The 21109-nt window shown below is 33.5% G+C and overlaps 1 protein-coding gene and 1 long non-coding RNA gene across 3 annotated transcripts in view; one reads left to right on the top strand and one right to left on the bottom strand.

Moving 5' to 3' along the window:
- LOC123565614 (proprotein convertase subtilisin/kexin type 6-like) overlaps positions 1–21109 on the top strand; it is a 152617-nt gene that overhangs the window by 98049 nt on the left and 33459 nt on the right. The window contains exons 13-16 of one of the 2 annotated variants that reach the window (XM_053550423.1): positions 9424–9549; positions 13226–13354; positions 13578–13709; positions 14860–14991. The exons of the other annotated variant lie outside the window; for it this stretch is intronic. Coding sequence (XP_053406398.1) covers positions 9424–9549; positions 13226–13354; positions 13578–13709; positions 14860–14991 — 519 coding nt within the window. The remainder of the gene's footprint in view (positions 1–9423; positions 9550–13225; positions 13355–13577; positions 13710–14859; positions 14992–21109) is intronic. 2 annotated transcript variants of the gene reach the window in all.
- Positions 4442–21109, bottom strand: part of LOC123534793 (uncharacterized) — a 59160-nt gene continuing 42492 nt past the window's right edge. The window contains exons 2-6 of the long non-coding RNA XR_006683076.2: positions 14356–14446; positions 8695–8767; positions 8316–8426; positions 7361–7461; positions 4442–5167 (exon numbers count right to left, since the gene is read on the bottom strand). This is a non-coding gene — a long non-coding RNA (uncharacterized LOC123534793). The remainder of the gene's footprint in view (positions 5168–7360; positions 7462–8315; positions 8427–8694; positions 8768–14355; positions 14447–21109) is intronic.

Raw genomic sequence — 21109 nt, 5'->3', positions numbered from 1 at the left:
ACATAAAACAAGTTCACATATACGTAGTACTACATACTGTAATTCATGTTATCGATTTTACTGTACTTATACTTACATGGGGTATCAATAGTTTTATTTCCCTATGCATATTATTAAGCATTCAAAAGAGCAGCTATAGAAGGGATTATTTTGTGTTTTCCTTGTAATTCAATATCTAATTTAAATTCATGTAAAACGTATTATACAAAACATAATTTATATGGGTTTTTTTTTCAAGAAATTAATGACTTCAAGCTAACGCATACGATCATCCTAATGATTTCTTTACAACAAAAGAGAAATGGAATGTGAGCTAAATGTATTGTTGTATTTATTATTAATTTATACTATATTCAATACTAACTTATTTGAATTAGATAAAGATTTCAAGTTTTAGAATCAGTCTAAATTCCGCTTTCTTGAAAATAGCAACGACCTTCCTATTGATCTGACAACACCTTTACCACTAGAGGTCTCTCTCACTGAACACCTCCACAAAGCTTATAACTATAAACATTTCTAAAGTGCAGTGATTTTCTGCAGACACCCAAGAACGCAAATAGTTACATATAAAAATAGTTAAAGATGAAAATATGATACAGAAATAAAGAGGGTCATACCAAATAGAGTTAGATGTATTTTTTTAAAGTTAAGATTAATCGATTAGTTTATAAACAATGTCTCCTTAAAATATACTATCCGTCCTAGGTATAATCATAGATGATATGTGCTCTTTGTCCAATACAGTGTTAGGAATACCTCCCAGTAGCACAGTTATAAGTCCTAGAATAATTGCTTGTTTAGGGTAATGTCCTAAGCATCTTTTGTGAATTTACAAAAGTTGAAATCTGGTTACTTGAACAAACAATTTTTAATATTAGGCGTAACAACCCTTTCAATATTTAACTAAAACTATAATAGGTTTGCCAGTATTTTACTCTCTAGCACATATGTCTTCAAAATGTCTAAGTACACAGGATTGGCTTGATACATTTATATCTGCCTTTGTATGTATTCTTTTAGTTACATTGATGAGTTTCCTCCAACTTAGAGCAGCTAATTATAAAGTGTATTACATACTTAAAGCAAAGTACCAGTTCTCTTGACCATTTTTAGTTGACAGGATTAGCAATGTCAGTGTATGCTATAAATGCCTGTCTACAACCTGCTTGATACAATGACACTTGCTACATTCGTGAACAACAGGGAGTGCTTTCAATACATCTAATTGCTTAAAAACATATATTCATTGATTTTTGTCCTTGTTGTTATGCCAAAAAGACGGCTTACTACGGAATTAGTCAGCATGTACCAGAACTCTTTGAAACGGCCAAATGAAGCTACAGCTAAAACTAGCAAACTGTTTTACTATAGAAAGTAACAGTGTGTATCAGTGTTGGTTGCTCGTAACGTTTTTTTTTTATGCATTTACGGCAAACAAACGTGTACCATTTCGCATACCAGTTAGTGCACCACATGTTGTAGGAAATAGACAGCATGAAAACATGTAAATTACCTGATGTTCACATTTCTAATATTTATATATGAAGCCATATTTGTGGAGAGACATTAAGGTATGGACATACCAAATAGCTGACCTTCTTTATTCTAGATAAAGTTGACACACTTTAAATGGCTACAGCACAGAGCAGGACCCGTTTTAAATGTCTGTATCTTACATTTTTACATTTTCTAAAAGAATATTGTCAGTGCTGAAAAAACATCAAATGTGAGTCATGTACTTCAGTCAAACAAACCAATTACTATCTGTCATGCTATCATATTATTGCAATAATGCTTCCTACATGTCAAGGATAGATCTTTTATGTGATTGCATCAAACAAAATGTAAAAAAGGAAGGAAAAAAGCTCTACAGAGCAAAGAAGGAGGACTCTTTGAATGCACCATTTTACAACTACCATGATTTTTTCCATGCGAGTTTTCTGTTTAGTGTCTGTATACCTTAATTGTGACCCTTGCATTGCTTACTTCTGTTGAATCTGGATTAATCGGTAATGACACTTGACTTTTATTACTATGTAAACTTCACAGAACCAATGCCAGTGCAATAACACATTCATGTATAAGAAATATAAATTTGCCAAACAAAACAATTTTGACAGTGACGTCATTTTGTCAACAAACTATAAATAACCACGGTATATCCCCAAACGAATGTATACTTGTAATAGATAGAAATATGTCCTTATCATACGAGAAAGTCAAAGTAAGGTATAGCCCAGTGGATGTGTTGGCTACTTGTCACACAGGCGATGTAAGTTCGAAACCAGTGGTAGGCGAGGTATATTTCATTATATTTCATGTATTTTTGTAGCAAAAACATTTATATATTTTTCTTGTTAGTTTTTTTTAAATATCAATCATATATTTTATTATGAAGTATACCACATGTAAATGCAGCATATGCCTGTGTTAGCGTCAGTCCATTGTGTTTTAGAATAGATAGTGCTTTCTCGTTATTCTCCAAAGGTTCGTTACAGTTAAAAACGTGTTCATAGCCATTTTATTGAGGAGTGAAATGACGAACGTTTTCTACAAAATTTATTCTGTACGCATAAGTCGTGAATCACTAGAAAATCAAAATAACTATTTAGTTGAATAAGAAAATTTCGTGCGGAAAAAAGATTCCCCCGACCGGAATCGAACTCGGTACCTTTTGGTTACTACGAAAGCGCTGTTATCCTCTGGGCTACGTATCCATGTAAGCTATAGGTAAAGAAACTTAATAATAATCCATAACAATACAAGGTAAACATTGGAAAGTAAACACAATATGACGTCACTGTCAGGTATCCCTGGTCGGATAGTACTGGGAAGCCTGTTACAATTCTTAGATATCTATTGAATGGGTGTAAATATCAGTTTCTTTTATTTTATGGGTCTTTGGATGAGTCATTTGATTTGAAAACATGATTATGTCATATTATACTGTTTGTAACATACAAAAATGATCCATTGAAGGGTCTCTCTTTTTATATAAATCTATTGCCCTAATAAAATACAGATACATAGGTTAACTCATGGACCTAAACGTGTGAATATTTTTTACTTTTGATATTTTATACATTTGATCCATGAATTCTGTTGTTTTTTGTTGTTTTTTTTGACTTATGTTAAGTTCAGAAATATAATATTTTAACGATTGAAATAAATTAATTTGCCCTTAAAATGTGTTTTTTTAACAATTTCCCCTTTAAGGACCTATTATTTTTTCTTAGTCATGTATATTGAGTGTGTATAAAATGTAATTGAATACATTTTGTGTCAAGGGTTATAATTGGTTAAGGTAACGAATTAACATTTTTGAAATTGTTGTAGATATATTTATTTGAAATAAATAAAAGGTAGTTCCCCTCTGGGGCCTCATGTTTTGGTCTATTCAAGCCAACAAATCGTATATAACACGTTCCATTTGCAGTTGACAGTTTCCAAACTGTCAAGTTATGTCAAAAAAATGCCAATTTGGTATACAAATCGTTTTATCCTGACATTTTGGAATAATGTTTTCTTTACTTTTACAACATTGTTAAGCGGTATTATCAATTTGCCATAAAAATGCAGAACTTAACCATTAAAATCGAGACTGTTGCTACTTCATTTAGAGTTCTAATGTACGACGTATCGAAGGAATTCGTACTTTCTTCTTAGACAAGAATAATCATCAACGTTTATACAATGTTCCTCGCAAACAATACTATAAAGTTTATGGTTCATCCAATCTATAGATAGCGTAATTTCGCTAAGGCATTCTGAGGAAAGAGTATATTTGCAGTGCAACGTCCTCCTCTTAACGAAATTTCGCTAGGAGCGAATAAGATTTAACCTTGGAATAAGTGTAAACACTTGCTAGTTAGGGATAATGGTATGTTAAATAATCGCTTACTCCAACACATGAAAGCGGATCGGAAAGTATACATTTGAATGAGGAAAACCTGCAAAAAAAAAAACCAAAAAATCAAAACGTTAGTTCACGTCATCCTGAAAATTATTGATAGGAATTTTGGAGTTATTAACTGTTTACTTTCTTGCGATAAAATCGCCATTTAATTCTGTTTTTTTTTCAGTTAATCTTGTTGTCACATCGCGAAATTAAGTTCATTGGGATTTCAGCTTCTTTGGTGGAGTAAGACTTCGCGTGCCTCTCTGCTTTTCAAAGTTATATCACACCGAATGTTTCGAGTTCTGGAATGTATTGTAACCATACTCTTATTATGATATTATATCCACTGCACTGCCAGGGTACAATTACATTGCTTATAACATCTGTTTTAGTAGATTATGAAAGTAATGGATGAAATATGTCTGCTCAGTAATGCTTTTTTAAGTACAGGTCTTCACTTGAATTGTGGATAAATATATATTATTATTAAATAAAAGTGTATATTTATTACATTTACTTCATCAGCGAAAAAATGTACATGATAACTACATGAATATAGAGATTTCGCAGCTTGGTATAAACACGTGCTAGTATATAGATATCGCTTAAAATGAGCTTGCCAATACGGGGTAAGATATGACAAATTAAGGGCCATAACTCCAATGAAAATTATAGGCACTGGCCAGTCATGTAAAGTTTGGTAAAAGCGGGCCCATTAGAATATAAAGTATTATAAAACTCTGATCACAAAACAATGAACTGGTGTGAATCCGCATTGCTGTTTCACATGATATGCACATTTAAACTTTGTGACATACAGAGAGACAAACGGACAGACCAAAATTTATGGGTCAGTCACTGCACTAATGCTAGATAAAACTTCGAGTGTACTTTTACATATACTTTCAAACCTGTCTATAAAGACAAGACTAGGTAGAGCCAAAATGTGGTCTTTATTTGGAGGTAGTCACAGGCTAAATAAATGTTAAAACTGGAAAAAAAACATGTGGTCTTTACAGTCAGGTGGCCTCTGTTCAGAGGTGGTCTTTAACACAGGTTTACCTGCATCTCTTTTTAAGGTTATGCTAACTTGCACTACAAAAAAACATCCGTTGAATATAAAGAAAGAACAACATTTTGATTAAAAGCTCAAACTATATTTCATGTAAACTGCTTTTACAAACAATCACATTTTTTCTTCGAATACGAGCCATATTCCGGACTTACTAGGAACATCTTCATGAAATCTCACTTTATACATTTCACCTGAAAAAATAATGCTGCTTTATTGTAAAATATAAAGAATGAAGATAAAATGACAACCCGTGTTTGTTTGTTTTGTTTTTGTGTATAAACCACTTTTTGAACAATAATTATGTTAAACAAAACTGCGTTGGTTTTCTCCGTAAATGATAAGCACAAGAAACAATTTTAAAAGAAAGTAACACGAAAGTACTAGTTTAATATAGTACAGCCTGGACAGAATCAGCATGATTATAGGAAGTATGGTCTATTAATCGTGATGACCAAGCTCAATTGAAAAAAAATCTTAGTAGTTTCCTATGGAAAACATGACACGATTAACAAATATTCTAGATATATTTTTGTAATAAAATATCGGCGATATATCATTTTCTCGGTACGGATTTACTTTACGTTACGTTACGTTTAGAGAGAATATGTGTTAAGTAGCCAGTTAGCCTAGTCGGTAGGTCCAAAGTTCGAGTCCCTAACTGAAGTCATACTTTTTGACAATTTGCTCAGAAAGTGGGTCTTTAGCATGTTAGCTTGGACAGTCTTGCAACGTTTGCAATATTGTGTTCTTTTGGAATTCGAGGACGAATTTACAATTTCTTGGAAGGGGGTGGGGGGGGGGGGGGGGGTATGTCGAGGTACGGACTTAGTCACGCTAAAGAGAGTATGTGTCAGGCAGCCGGTCAGCTCAGGTTCGCGACCCTAACAGACTTCACATTTCTGTCATCCTGGATTTATCACAGCATTTTTATTAACCAAGGATTTTCTATTATTGAACCTAATGACCTAGTTTTTGAAGGCACATGAACCAGTTTGGAACCTGACCTAGATATTATCAAGGAGAACATTCTCACCAACTTTCATGAAGATCTCGTGAAAGTATGGCCTCTAGAGAGGTCACAATAATTTTCTATTTTTATACCTACTGACCTAGTTTTGACTACACGTGATCCAGTTTCAAACTTTATCTGGATATCATCAAGGTGATCATTCAGACAAATTTTCATGAAGATCAATTGAAAAATATGGCCTCTAGAATGGTCAAAAGGTTTTTCTACTATTAGACCTACTGACCTAGTTTTTGACCGCAGTTGACTCAGTTTCAAATCTGACATAGATATTATCACGATGAACATTTTGGTCAACTTTCATAAAGATCCCATGAAAAATATGGCCTCTAGGGAGGTCACAAGGTTTTTATATTATTTGACCTACTGACCTAGTTTTTGAAGGCACGTAACCCAGTTTCGAAGTTGACCTAGATATCATCAAGGTGAACATTCTGACCAATTTTCATGAAGATCCATTGAAAAGTACGGCCTCTAGGGAGGTCACAAGGTTTTTCTACTTAATGACCTAGTTTTTGACCGCAGTTGACCCAGTTTCAAACTTGACTTAGATATTATTAAGATGAACATTCAAACCAAATTTCATTTCATACAGATCCCATGAAAAATATGACCTCTATAGAGGTCAAAAGGTTTTTCTACTATTAGACCTACTGACCTAGTTTTTGACCGCAGTTGTCCCAGTTTCGAACTTGACCTAGATATCATAAAGATGAATATTCAGACCAACTTTTATGAAGATCCATTGAAAAGAGAGGTCACAAGGTTTTTCTACTTTTAGACCTAATGACCTAGCTTCTGACCGCAGTTGACCCAGTTTCAAACTTGACTTAGATATCATTAAAATGAACATTCAACCAAATTTTATTTCATACAGATCCCATGAAAAATATGGCCTCTAGAGAGGTCACAAGGTTTTTCTATTATTTGACCTACTGACCTAGTTTTTGATGGCACGTGACCCAGTTTCAAACGTGACCTAGATATTATCAAGGTGAACATTTTGACCAACTTTCATGGAGGTCCATTTAAAAGTATGGCCTCTAGAGAGGTCACAACGTTTTCCTGTTTTTAGACCTACTGACCTAGTTTTTTACCCCAGTTGACCCAGTTTCAAACTTGACCTAGATATCACCAAGATGAACATTTTGACCAACTTTCATGAAGATCATTTGACAAATGTAACCTCTAGAGTGGTCACAAGCAAAGTTTACGCACGGACGGACGGACTGACGGACGCCGGACGCCAGGCGACCACAAAAGCTCACCTTGTCACTTCGTGACGGGTGAGCTAAAATGCGGATATTTCACAGATTCAAGCAATAACAAATGAAATAATGCAATAACAATTACCAACCTTTCTTAACTTTCAAAATACTCTCAGGGCTGTACCATTTCCTGAACTGAGGACTCTTTGTTTATCGATAAGGCCTCCACTTCATCCCTATCACTGAATGTCTGTAAATACATTAATTTTATGTAACATTTATTCTAAGGTTACTATTAACAACTAAAAGATATAGTTTCCGATCTATATAGAGCTGCAGGAGACAGATTTCACATTTTACCAACCCTACTGTCTTTTATCAAATTACTCCGATGAACATATACCCCTCTCACCTTGGGATCGAACGGACTACCCTGCTTATCCTGAATCTGCGCTCTACCTTCTGAAAGAGCCAGCTAACAGCAAAATATTTAGATCAAGTCATAAGACGGACGGGGGTGGTTAGCGGAAGCAGTAACCATATTACTTCCATATTACATATCACTAATTAATGTTACATTAATGTTTACAATTTTGATCACCTCTTATTTTTTTCTGCCTTTATAAGCTCCCCATAATTGAAACCAGGTATTACAACAAGGAATGCACCTAACATAATGTCCATTCCCAATAAGCGTACCTAATCCTGTTATCGAAATTACATTGAAAAACAAATTAACTACTTATTTGCAGGTGAATTAAGATAAGAAATATCTTATTTATAAGAAAATTATATTAAAAGTATCTGGCATTTGAATTCTCTTAAAAGTTGCAGTAAGTTCATTGTGAGTTGTTAGATTTTAATTCAACATTCTAGTCATTCTTTCTTTTTTTTTCTTTTTTTTCCATTTCTAACATAAATTAACCGCTAATTTTTAAACTTGTTTTATTCCTTTAAACTGCTTTCATTTTCCTCTCGTATCTAGACAAATCTCATCAAATGTTTATACAATATCATTATGAATTAGGGTTTCATGATATTAACGTACATGTAGTAACAAGTTGTAATAATGTAATTTAGAATCATCTATCGTTATATCCATACCTTTTAACTTTTTCATCAATATCCCTGCGACCAACTAGTATAAACATTTTGTTTCCATTGACGTCAATATCCTATGATGTGCACATAATTCTTAGTTTGGTTGTTCGTTCTCTAAAAACAATACAAAAATACACACGTATGAAAATCAGCACTTCTGTGGAGTGCATATTTAAACATATCGATATTTTAACGACGGTCTATATAGAGCCTGTTAGTGTTCAGATGTTGTCTTTAAGACATAATTGATTGTATCTAGAATGTATGTATATTTCTACACGCCAAGGTAATAACTTAAAGTATTATGAAATTATATAACCTTTTGTCCAAACATTCCAACTATTTAAAAAAGAAATAAAGATAAATAACATATTTTACTTACTTTAAAGGTTTCCACTTGCTTTAAATATGTACATGTCTACCATGTTACTTTCTGTATCTGAATCCAGACGTTCCTGAAAAAAACGCGCAACCTTTTAAAAAATAAACGGAAAACAGACATTGGCGCGAAATTTCCTATTTGAACAAATGCAGCCATTCAGAATAATCAATTAAATGTCTACAAAGTGGTAGTCCATTTCTAATCCAGTATATTTCATAAAACTTTATAATACAACTTTCATTCTTTCTTCATAAGAAACATCTTTTCACACGCAGTTTGAAATTAAACATACAGTAAAATCTGATTACCTCCCTTTTTAGTATGTATCTTGAGAAATAAAAGTATTTTGTAGTAAACTTTGTATATTGTCAATAGCAAATGGTTGTTTGGCTATGCTAGTGATGTTGTCCATGTTTAGATCGTATGAAACATTACTTTGCATATAAATTTCAATTTAAAGGAAAAATATTATTATTTATCAAGACATTTTTACCTCCCTTTTTTTAAACTGATTTAAAAGGAGGTTCCAGAGCAGATATAGCGTGTCTCCTCCTCTTGCAGGATTTAGGATACCTTAAAGTAATTTCATGCAAACTTTGGAGCTTTCTTCACAAAGGGGAACATCTTTGCCATTTTTTGTTCCATATCTTACTCGCTATTTGCCATTCTTCACCACAAACCCATTCGGAAGGGTATACTAATTCATTGACTTTTCTTGTATTATTTCAGATGGGCATCTTGGTTCAAGCTGCAACGAAGCATCATGCAGGCAGCCACATTCTGTTTGTCATGATAAGTCTAAAATATGTGTATGTGAAGACGGATACAGCAACATAAATGGATACTGTATAAAGGGTAATATAAATGGATTATGTATAAAAGGGCAATATAAATTAATTATAAAAACAAATAAGTTGGAAGACAATTTAACAATTGTTAAATTTTTATTTGCATTACTTCATTGTATTTCTACGTTTATGTGAAGACCGATACGGCAACATAAATGGATACTGTATAAAGGGTAATATAAATGGATTATGTATAAAAGGGCAATATAAATTAATTATAAAAACAAATAAGTTGGAAGACAATTTAACAATTGTTAAATTTTTATTTGCATTACTTCATTGTATTTCTACGTTGGGTGTCTGCCTGTTAGATACTTCACAAATCTTTTGGTTAGAAATTGTTGGCTCTAAAATAATTCCACAAAAATTATCCTTGGGCGATTGTTCAGATTACTCTGAGTTGTCAATCATGGCCACCAGAGGATGCGGTCACTATTCACTATATGCAGGGGTGTAAAATTCCACTCGCCCGCTCGCATTGGCGAGTTAAAGTATGGATAGGACGAGTGGATCTCGCTGTATACTCGACCGATCGGGCGAGTGGTTTTTACGTCGTAGCTTTAATGAAATTCAGAAATTACATCTTGAAAAACCTCAGCAAGCTTTGAGATAGTTCAGTTGCTACTTTGATTGACTGGAATTTACCCGCGAATTGTAAAGATATCAAAACGTCATGCCAGTAATTTTCCATTCCGAGAGCACGTGCGACCTATCGTAATATTAAATTTACATGTCCGTTACTTTTGTTTATCGACACGTACACAAAAAACGTGCGTAGTGCATTCATTTTTTTACATTATCGCTTCGGTTTTTTAACATCGCTTGAGAAGTAATACAATTTGAAATCTACTAAGATTTCAATAAAATATCGACGGAAATATAAGCAAATTTGTATGAAAACGGTCGAATTTTCATATAATCATTTGTTAAGTTTCAAACAGCCCGATCTTAATTACTGATTTCTTTCTAAGAGAAAATAAGTGATACATACTATGGGCATAAAATTCGGACTTTTGACCAGAAAGAACAAAAAACAGGATTAAAAAATCTTAAATAATGAAAAAGCGGCAGTAATTTAAATACATTGAGTAAAACGATTTTTTTTTTGGTAAAAAGGTCTCGTGGACGTAAATAGAAATGTGGTTTTAAAATAAAACAAAATGATGTTGTTGCGGTTTTAATAGTTTTAAATGAATCTTTGTACATGTATTTTTTTTATAAAATATTCTTCTCAAACGATAATGTAAATTCCTTGAGGGCAAATAGGTCACATGGCGCGAAAACTGTAATATGACGTAATGCCATGACAATCTCGTGCAACAATACCGCTTTGATCTCCACTTCAGATGTCATGATACCGACACACTTCTTTTAGCTCTTTGGGAGGATGTTAATTGATGATGAAAACAGGCCAATTACTTAGTTTATCAACAGAATAATTACCGATGATCGTCAACTTTTTTTTTCGTTTTCAAGACGGGTAGGTGGATGATGATTATTGTGTCCATATTTTTAGGACACTTTTCAAAATAATTATTTTTCAGGAAATAAGTCTTGAGAAAATGAAAATAACTGATGTTTAATACTTTCCTGACACTTTGTGAAACTACGGTAGGGGTTAGACTGTGATTATTTTTACTATCGATGCAGTTATTATGGAAAGCAACTTGGTGGTGGATATGACAAAATTAGTGAAAGAAAAATGTCTGGAGTGAAAAGGAAATTTAAGAGTAACAAAAACGAATAATCAAAAAGGAAACGTAGTGTACGAGCTATATGTTATGTTTGAAATTTGCTTGTACATAATTCTCCTTCCATAAAACGTGACAGTATTAAAAATGTCAATTATTAGGGCGAGTGACTGTTCACTAAGGGCGAGTAGATTTTACTAGCTACTAGTCCTGCAGGGCGAGTGGTGTGAAAAAGAATTTTACACCCCTGATATGCATACAGTAGCTACCTAAACAAGCTTCTTGTCAGAAACCACTGGCTCGATTTTAAATCAGTCTCACACATATTTTCCTCTGGTCACCCTTAGTAAAGTTGTTTTAATTATTCTGATTTGTCAAAATATATGTCTACCAGAGGGCGTAGATACTTTCACAATATGTATAAATTGAAACTTAAAAAAATCTTGACAAAAACTGCTCGTCTGAGCTTAGTCTTATAAGTATACACGAATGTTGGTTCATTGACTCTTTAACAAGAATGCTCAGACCATTCTGATTCTTCATAGAAACATGACAACCTGAGCTAAATACAGAATAGAATTCTAATAACATTACCTACTAAACTGCTGGTCCGATTTAAAATAATCGTTGGACAGCCCTCTCAAGATTGGTCAAATTTGTAATAAACGTTGACCGCTAGGGATTGTGGCTATTTTTCCCTATATGTTTATAATGGGAAAATTAAAACTCTTTTTCTTATCAAGTGCTGGCCAAATTCCGAAATAATTTCACAAGGTTGTTTTTGAATGAAGCTCTGCCAAGATTCTGTAAATCATTCGGATTTGTCAAAAACATGACTGCCACTTTCCCTGTATGTATCATTGTTAGAACGTCTTGTCAAAAATTCTTGGTCTAATTTTGAAATATACTTGAGCCGTGGCATGAGAAAACCAACATAGTGGCTTTGCGACCAGCATGGATCCAGACCAGCCTGCGCATCCGCGCAGCCTGGTCAGGATCCATACTGTTCGCTTTCAAAGCCTATTGGAATTAGAGAAACTGTTAGCGAACAACATGGATCCTGACCAGACTGCGCGGATTCACAGGCTGGTCTTGATCCATGCTGGTCGCAAATCCACTATGTTGAATTTCTCATTTTACAAAAATATTCATTACTTGACCGTCCACAAACAATATACATACTATTTTGATATGTCAAAATATGACTGCCAGGGTTAAACGTTTTAAAAATACTTAAAATTCTTTCTCCTCCTAAACTGTTGGTCTGATTTTGAAATGGAAGTTCCTTTTGTAAATCTCTGTTAGACTTGTTAAAACCATTTTGAATATGAAACATGGCTGCCATGACTGGGTCTTCTTTTACCTATGTTGATGTATGGAAAACTTTGATTATTCTCTCTTGAGTCTGGCAGGTCAATTTTCCAAGATATTTGATAGAAATGTTTTCTGCTATACCTGGTTGGCACGTGAATTAATTGTTGGTAACTTTTGTGTCAAAATGAAAACTAGAGATTATATTTCTCAATCCGTAAATAAAACGCAAATGTTAAGAAAAAAACAGCTACAGGTCCTTCTAATAGATACAGATGTGTATAGCTGGATGGACGAACAAAAAGAGTAACAACGATATTGGTTGGAAATGAATTGAGATCACATATAAATGTAATAAGCAACATATATATTTTCTTATTTAATGCAAAATATTGTCATTAAAGAATGAAGGAAATAAATTGATAGCGACTCCCGCTCGCTGAAAGCTATGTTTATACATATATCTTATTTAACTATTCACTTCAGATTACAAACATTTTTACTTGCAATGAGAATTCAGTCATACAGTAGCAAAGCAATAGCGATTATAAAATTCAGCAATTACTACTACCTGTTAATTAAATCGCTAACAGTATCAGTCTCAAATTAGACAGCGTATTGTTATTGGTCTGGTAATGAAATCTGTATATCTTGAAATATTTTTGTCAAATGATACTGTAGATGGTGACATAGGAGCGACGTGTGAAAGAACAAAGCATTGCACAGACGAAAATTCAATATGTAGCAATATAACTGACACGTGCGAATGTAAAATAGGGTACCGTGCCTTAAATAGTAAATGTATTAAAGGTGAGTTTTACGTTTGGTATAGTTTTCAAACGGTTAATATATCTGTTTAAACAATAATCATTTTACATTGATTGCAATGAATCACATAAACTTTGGAAATTTCAAATTAGTACTCTTACCTATTGTTTTGCTTAATTGTACTTGTAGAGGTAATAAAATGAGGAAGCAGTGATGCAACAGAAGTAAATTGTCAAATGACATTCAAATGAACTTTATATTTCAGATGGAGAATACGGTGGCAAATGTTTGATGAATGGAACATGTACTGGCAGTGATATTGTATGTGACACATATCTGGAAACTTGTGTAAAATGCAGCAGTAATTCTCACAAATTCAAAAACAAGTGTATGAAAGGTAATGTTGAATAGTGTACTGTAATTGAGACATAAGAATACTAACATAGTGCCTTTGCGACCAGTATGGACCCAGGCCAGCATCCGCGCAGACGCGCTATGTTGGTTTTCTCATGGTGCGGCTCATTTGTACGTAATCTTTTGTTATTCTTTATTTCCTTTAATGACTGAATGTAAGACATGTTAATATATCAACAACAAATTGCGACAAAATATCTACTTTTACTGCCATTATATAACAAATTTTAAGAGAGTAAAAATTTCAATACCAAATTTTTAAGTTATAAAATCTGTAAGAAGATCCTTATGAAGCGTGAGGAATTCTATTACACATATATTGAATGGACTCCATGATCCCAAAGGGCCTGATATATCAACAATGAATCTAAATACGTAGTGCCTTTTGACTGCAACTGCACGACACTAAATATTTATTTAATGATTTCAAATGTTTGATTAGAAAACAAGTTATACTAGATGTAGATATAATGAAGCAAAAAAAACAACGAAAAATTAAATCTAGTTTTAAGTGTCACCACATTAAAATATTTAGTCACTACAAAATGTTTTGATACTTGTTTCATTTTCCTAATAGTTCATAAGGATTTTTGTTTTCAAAAAGCTGCTTACAGACTAGAAAAGTCTACCTTTTTAAACCTGATGGCTTAAGGAAATGTGTCAGCTAAGAATGAAATCGATGTCTGGCTATTGTTGGGTTACCACGGTACCATCCCGCACCTGAAAAAGCACATAAGAGTTTACTTCTATCATTACAGCTGAACAGTTTCCACACGACCTACATTGTGTCAGTATGACTTTTTATGTATATATATACAGTCTGCATATGCAATCTTGTGAGCATCTAATCTCCCGAACCATTGCACACAATTTAATGAAACACAAGTGATCAGTACCAAGCTTACTTGTACATGGTGTATGTTAGGTTCTTTCAGAAAAAAATCTGCAGAGTTATGGGACTTTTTTGTTACTATGCTATATATATACAGTCCACATAATTATGCAATCTTGTGTGCGTCAACGTGCAATATACTGTGTCAGTGCGTGCGGGGGTACATTCACCACCTTCAGTGATAGCTCTAGTTTAGAAGTGTTTTTCTTTTATTAGAAAACAAGTTTTTTTTCTATTTCAGATGGATTTATCGGCGGAAAATGCTTATCAAATAGCAGTTGTTTCGATGATGGAGCATTTTGTGACAGCAGTAATTATACATGTGCCATTTGTCCAAGATACCATACTGCAATAGATGGAAACTGTATTAAAGGTAAATCAAACTATTTCAGTACCATTTTTTATTCGTAGGGGTTTTTACTGAAAATTTGCCGACTGAGTAGCGAACAGTGCAGACCATGATCAGCCTGCACGAATAATTCTAATAGACCCAAAACGTCTCTGAAAGTCAGTGGTTTATAATAAATGGTGTTAAGGTGCCTAAAACAATATCACATGATAAAACTTCCGGTGTGCATTGTCACACACTTAGGCCTTTGCCAAGCTAACAAATGTTCAATGGGAAGGATGGCTCTTCCGGGAAATCTACGCTTACCTATTATCATTTGACTATATTATAGCCTTAGTCAACATATATATATGAAACTTGTATCAACAGATTAATATAAAATCAAGTTTTATGTAGTGAAAATTTCACGAGATCCTATTTTATAGAGAACCCTTTTTACATTTCATCTTTGCGTCAATATTGGCTAGAATTGATTGTAATATTAGTTTCTTTTACAATAGCTTAGTTTGTTACTGTAGCAAAGAAAAATGTGTTATTGTTGTTTTTGTTGTTTTTGGGATATCGAATTGTAATAGATGGTAAACGTATGAAGATATTCAAATTTCTGCTGTAAAAGGCACAATTAAAGGTTCTTTTCGTCTATATACATTACTAGTTGTTTGGAAGATTTCGAACGTTGGCGCAAAACAAGTGCACTTAATATTTAAGATGGTACCTTAAAAACAAGTTCATCTTTACAGATTTTTTTCAGAGTGAAATGATAGCTAAGTGCACCAATTTACTAAATATATTTATGGGTTTCCTCCTCTCCATGTGAAAATAGAAATATTTGATATTTGGAAAATGACTGTCTTAAACTATCTGTAGCCGAATGGACAACTCTTGTATTGACCGTTTTTCAATGATTTTAGGATTTCCCCAATTATAGTCTGTATCAAAAGTCTCCACAGCTAAATAAATTCAGTAGCGTATGGTGTAAGTTTAGTCCACTTTCGACACTTTGAAAGAACCTATACTGAACTCTCTTTTGTTTTTTAATGAAGTCAAAATTCAAGACTAGCCAAGAGTCTAAAACTAATGAAAAACATCTGAGAAACATGAAAGAGAATGATATGCTGTTTATTATAAGCTTACAAAAAAACCATACCAAACAAGAGCTCCGCCAAGCAGGGCAATATACGCCCGAAGGATTACATCATAGGATGGGAGCAAAATTTAAAGAACTTGATTGTTGTAGCCCAAAGGAGTGGAACAACAAAAGGAAAACCTCAAAAAACAAATCCACAAAAAAAATCCTTTTCAGGTACAGGTATGTAAAAATACACATAAAAATAGAGGTACCATCCATGTTGTACCACAAAAACGTGGTCTCGGTTTTTTCCCTACGACCAATAATAAAAACGTTTCAAAATAAGCTATTTATAGTAACATATAAGGGAAGTAATTCAAAAACAATTATTGTAAGTGAACAAAAAAAGATATGCTAAATAAAAACCAGAGCACTGCAATGCAGAGCAATATACACAAAGCAGTCATATATGACATTTGACCCTTAAGTGTGACCTTAACCTTGAAGCAAGTCATCCGGAACATGCGCTCTGCACATTGTCTCAGTATGGTGAACATTTCTGCCAAGTTTCTTTGAAATCCTTGCAGCAGTTCAAGAGTTACAGAGCGGACACGAAACAAACTGATATGACTTTTGACCCCTAAGTGTGACCTTGACCTTGAAGCGAGTCGTCCGGAACATGCGCTCTGCACGTTGTCTTGGTGTGGTGAACACTTGTATCAAGTTTCTTTGAAATCCTTCAAGGGGTTCAAGAGTTACAGAGCGGACACGAAACAAAATGATATGACCTTTGACTCCTAAGTGTGACCTTGACATTGAAGTGAGACATCTAAAACATGCGCTGTGCACACGTCGTCTTGGTGTGGTGAACATTTGTGTCAAGTTTCCTTGAAATCCTTCAAGGGGTTCAAGAGTTACAGAGCGGACACAAAATTGCTAACGGACAGACGGACGGACGGACGGACACCAGCGTCATAACATAATACGTCCCTTCGGGCGTATAAAAATTTACATGAAAGAAGTTATTAAAGTTTTTATAATGTAAACAAACCCCTACTCCATTTTACCATCAATATTTTTCATTCACGAATGCACTCAATTCAGGTGATAATTGTTGATATATTGTAAATGAGAGGCCCCAACAAAAATCTTTTTTCAGGTTGTGTAAAGAGTTTAAGTTGTAATTTAATGTTGATATCTGAAATTACCCGCTTACCTTGTTTACAGCAATAAATAAACACATGATAGTTTTTAGGGTAGTTAACCTTAATGAAAATCATCAAATAAAGTAATCTCCATATGCTTTTTCAGCATTTATTCGTTTTTCATGGAAAACAATGATCGTTAGAGTTTCATCCAGAAAATGCTGAATCGCTTAAAATACATTGCAGAGTCATTACCTATCAGCTACCTTAATGTTGTACTTACAACTTCTACCTTAAAATGTTGTAATTTCATTTGATGACAATGATTTTTTGTGTTACATTATTTGCATTAAAGTACACTTGAACAGTAAAAGAAATGCTTCAAAATGACTAAAGCATAAGAAACACTTTCAAAATGATTCATTGAAATGACGAATATAACCAGTCTAGCTACGTTGTTATGCAAACGTGATACCAATTTAACTTTTTTTGTAATTTCTCATTGTTGGATATTTACATTTTATATTTCAGTATATAAATTTTGTGTAAACCAATGTAACTATCATCATTGAGAAAGATAAATAACTATGACTAAAAGATCAAAACTTAATAACGTTTAATGTCATAAAACTTTTCTTTAATGTAATGTATGCATTTTTTTACTTTATTTTCATGCACTACTATACTTTCAATCAGGGTCTCACTACAACTTATAAAATAACTGTCAGTGTAAGCCATGAGAAAAGTGTGCATTTTGTATATTGAATACAAAGAGATTTAAACAAATGTAGGTCATATTTTGTCTGCCTGATCAGTTGTTGGTATAGTAGTCGCAACTTGACCGCGATGGTTGACCTAAGGCTGATTATTCATATCGATTATTTCATTATAGAAATCAAGGGTGCTTAGGGTAGCCGTGTATAATTTTATGGAATAAGTTTGTATACAGTGCAGTATCAAAGTATGTACACTTACATTTGATCAGTTAAAACTTTCCAATACACTAATTTATATTTACACAAATTTATATTTCCCTTTTCTCGTGCAGCTCGTGTTTTACGTACACTCCTTTTCAATAATAGGTTGTGTCTCATTGTGTATTATAATGCAAAGGTCAACCATCGGGGTCAAGTTGCGTCCACTATAAAAGGACCTATTTGTTTTTCTTTCACTGTTGAGCAATGTTTTATGTTGACTTCATTTATTTGTCAATTCAAAGTTGTTCCCCTTAGATTTTCTCTGGTAGGTACCATCTCTAAATCATTTATTGTCTGCTTTTATTTTTAAATTATAAAGGAGAAGCAAAAAGCTGTTTACCTTTTTAAGAAAAAGATTAAATTAACTTAAAGAAGAAATGTTACAAACAAATTTAAAGGGATTTTAATCTTAATGATAATGTGTTTTTTTTCAACTTTTGCTGAAAAGATATTATTGTGACCAGGAGTGCAAAAGAAGTCCATATGCAGATGAGACCCATTTTGTACTGTACCTTTTCTATAGCAGAAAAATATTTGATGTAGAAAAACTTATCTTGCAGAAGAAAAAAGGCATGAAATACAATTACAAATTCTAGCTGCTATTTTGATACTGAAGTTGGATTTGAAATAGATACTGTTCTATGCAATGTATGTTAATAATAAATGGTATTCTTGAAATGATATTTGAAAGCATACATTTTTACTTTTATGTCATTTCAGTAAGTAAATTCTGTAGTAATAGTTTTTATTTATAAGTACATGGATACCGGTATTTGCATACGCATTCATTTTTTGATGATTTAACTGATTATTAATTATCATTTAAACATATGAATACATGTATATAATAGACTTAATGAAGTGAACAGCTACTAACTCAAGTAAGAATCAAATTGTATGATGTAGGATATTAATAATACTATCCCAAGAACAGCAGACTGGAAATAAGTTAGGTTAAAGGGCAAGGAATGCCTGAAAATAAGATAATTTCATATGAAAATCATCCTCAGCCTTTCAATACGCTGAAAGAACTTTTAAAATTGGACCAATATTGAAAAAGATATGTCAGTTTGAAATTCAAGAAAATAGCTGATCATGAAGGCAGCCATTTTAGTGTGTTTATGACGTCATTTACACACTGCTTAATTCTTTATTTAGTGAATAACCTTTAAATAAGATTACTTTCGTACATAAATAGGATGTAAAACATGGTAATTTCTTTCATTATTGCTGGAAAAAGTAGAGAAATTATTTTACAGAAATAAGTAAATACAGGTCAAATATGTGTCTAGAAATTGAATAAATCCGTCATTTTGTTAGCGGCTCAGGTGAGTTTTTGTGATCGCTTGATGTCCGGCGTCCGTCGTCTGTCTGTCGTCTTTTAGCTTCTGTATGCGATAGAGGCTGTATTTTTCAACTTATCTTCATGAAATTTTGTCAGAATGATTATCTTGATAAAAGCCAGAACGAGTTTGAAAATGGGTCATCTTGGGTCAAAAACTAGGTCACTAGGTCAGATCAAAGAAAAACCTTGTATATGCGATAGAGGCTGTATTTTTCAAGTGATCTTCATGAATTTTGGTGAGAATAATTACCTTGATAAAATCTAGGCTAAGTTTGAAAATGGGTCATCTGGGAGCAAAATCTAGGTCACTAGGTCAAATCAAAGAAAAACCTTGTGTATGCGATAGAGGCTGTATTTTTCAATTGATCTTCAAGAAATTTGGTCGGAATGATTGCCTTGGTGAAATCTAGGTCAAGTTTGAATATGGGTTATCTAGGGTCAAAAAAGGTTACTAGGTCATATCAAAGAAAACCCTAGTGTATGCGATGGAAACTGTATTTTTCAATTGTTCCTCGTGAAATTTGGTCTGAATGATTGCCTTGATGAAATCTTGATCGAGTTTGAATATTGATCATCTTGGGTCAAAAAGTAGGTCACTAGGTCAAATCAAAGAAATTTCTTTTGTTTGCGATAGTGACTGTATTTTTCAATTGATCTTCATGAAAATTTTGTCAGAATGGTTGCCTTGATAAAATCTCGGTCAGGTTTGAATATGGGTCATCTGGAGTCAGAAACTGGGTCATTAGGTACAGAATCCAGGAACACTGCCCGCCGTTACATGACTGAAATACTATTGAAAAACGGCGTTAAACCCAAAACAAACACACTTTCACTTCTTAAAATGATTTAAGAAATCCTAGAAGACAGAATTAACATTGCCTTTCCCTTTAAGTTGTGCACTTACAAAGATCTTGTTAGGGCATTTCCTGACTTTTGAAAGGTATATACATCTGCATGGGACCGGTGTTTGGGATGGTTTACCTCCACCAGCCAGCGATCCCCCAATCCTTCTGCTGGTTTGGTATGGAGGCCTCCCTTCGAAAAATTGTGACATATAAACTACAAATGGTACAGTCTGGCTCTTGCAGACCTAGATAATCGGGTCCGATCGTACAAAAACGTATATCTGCCTTATGTACAGTATCTAATAGTTTTTGTTTTTTTTCATGAATGTTGGTCAGTAGGCATTTAATGAAGTGTTCATGATTTCTTCCGATATTAAATAATAAACGACCATGAATAAGGTCACCAGTACAATTATAACGATAGTGGTTATTAATTACTAGCTCTTGGTGGAGCTCCTCGTTATCGTTATCTTTTTTGTTGATTCTAGCCCGTTTACAAAAAGTAACGAAACTCATACAGTTTAAAGGATAATCAGTTTTAAAAAATAATAGTACACATTTGTACAGGTAACGTTGAAGGAGAAAATATATGTGAAGTTGTAGTTAGTGTAATGAATGATGGAATGCATATGTGGGAGTGGTGCCTTCCCCTCTAGCGAGAATTTATAGAGCGTCCACCGAGAAAATTTGAAGGAGTTCAGGACTTAATCGAAGCATTTGCGGGTATACCTTAGACACAATCAGGCAAATGTGCCTTTGTC

Source organism: Mercenaria mercenaria, chromosome 1, assembly GCF_021730395.1.
Source record: "Mercenaria mercenaria strain notata chromosome 1, MADL_Memer_1, whole genome shotgun sequence".
Taxonomy (NCBI): domain Eukaryota; kingdom Metazoa; phylum Mollusca; class Bivalvia; order Venerida; family Veneridae; genus Mercenaria; species Mercenaria mercenaria.
The sequence above is the reverse complement of the archived record's forward strand: the minus strand, read 5'-3'. Positions and strand labels throughout refer to the sequence as shown.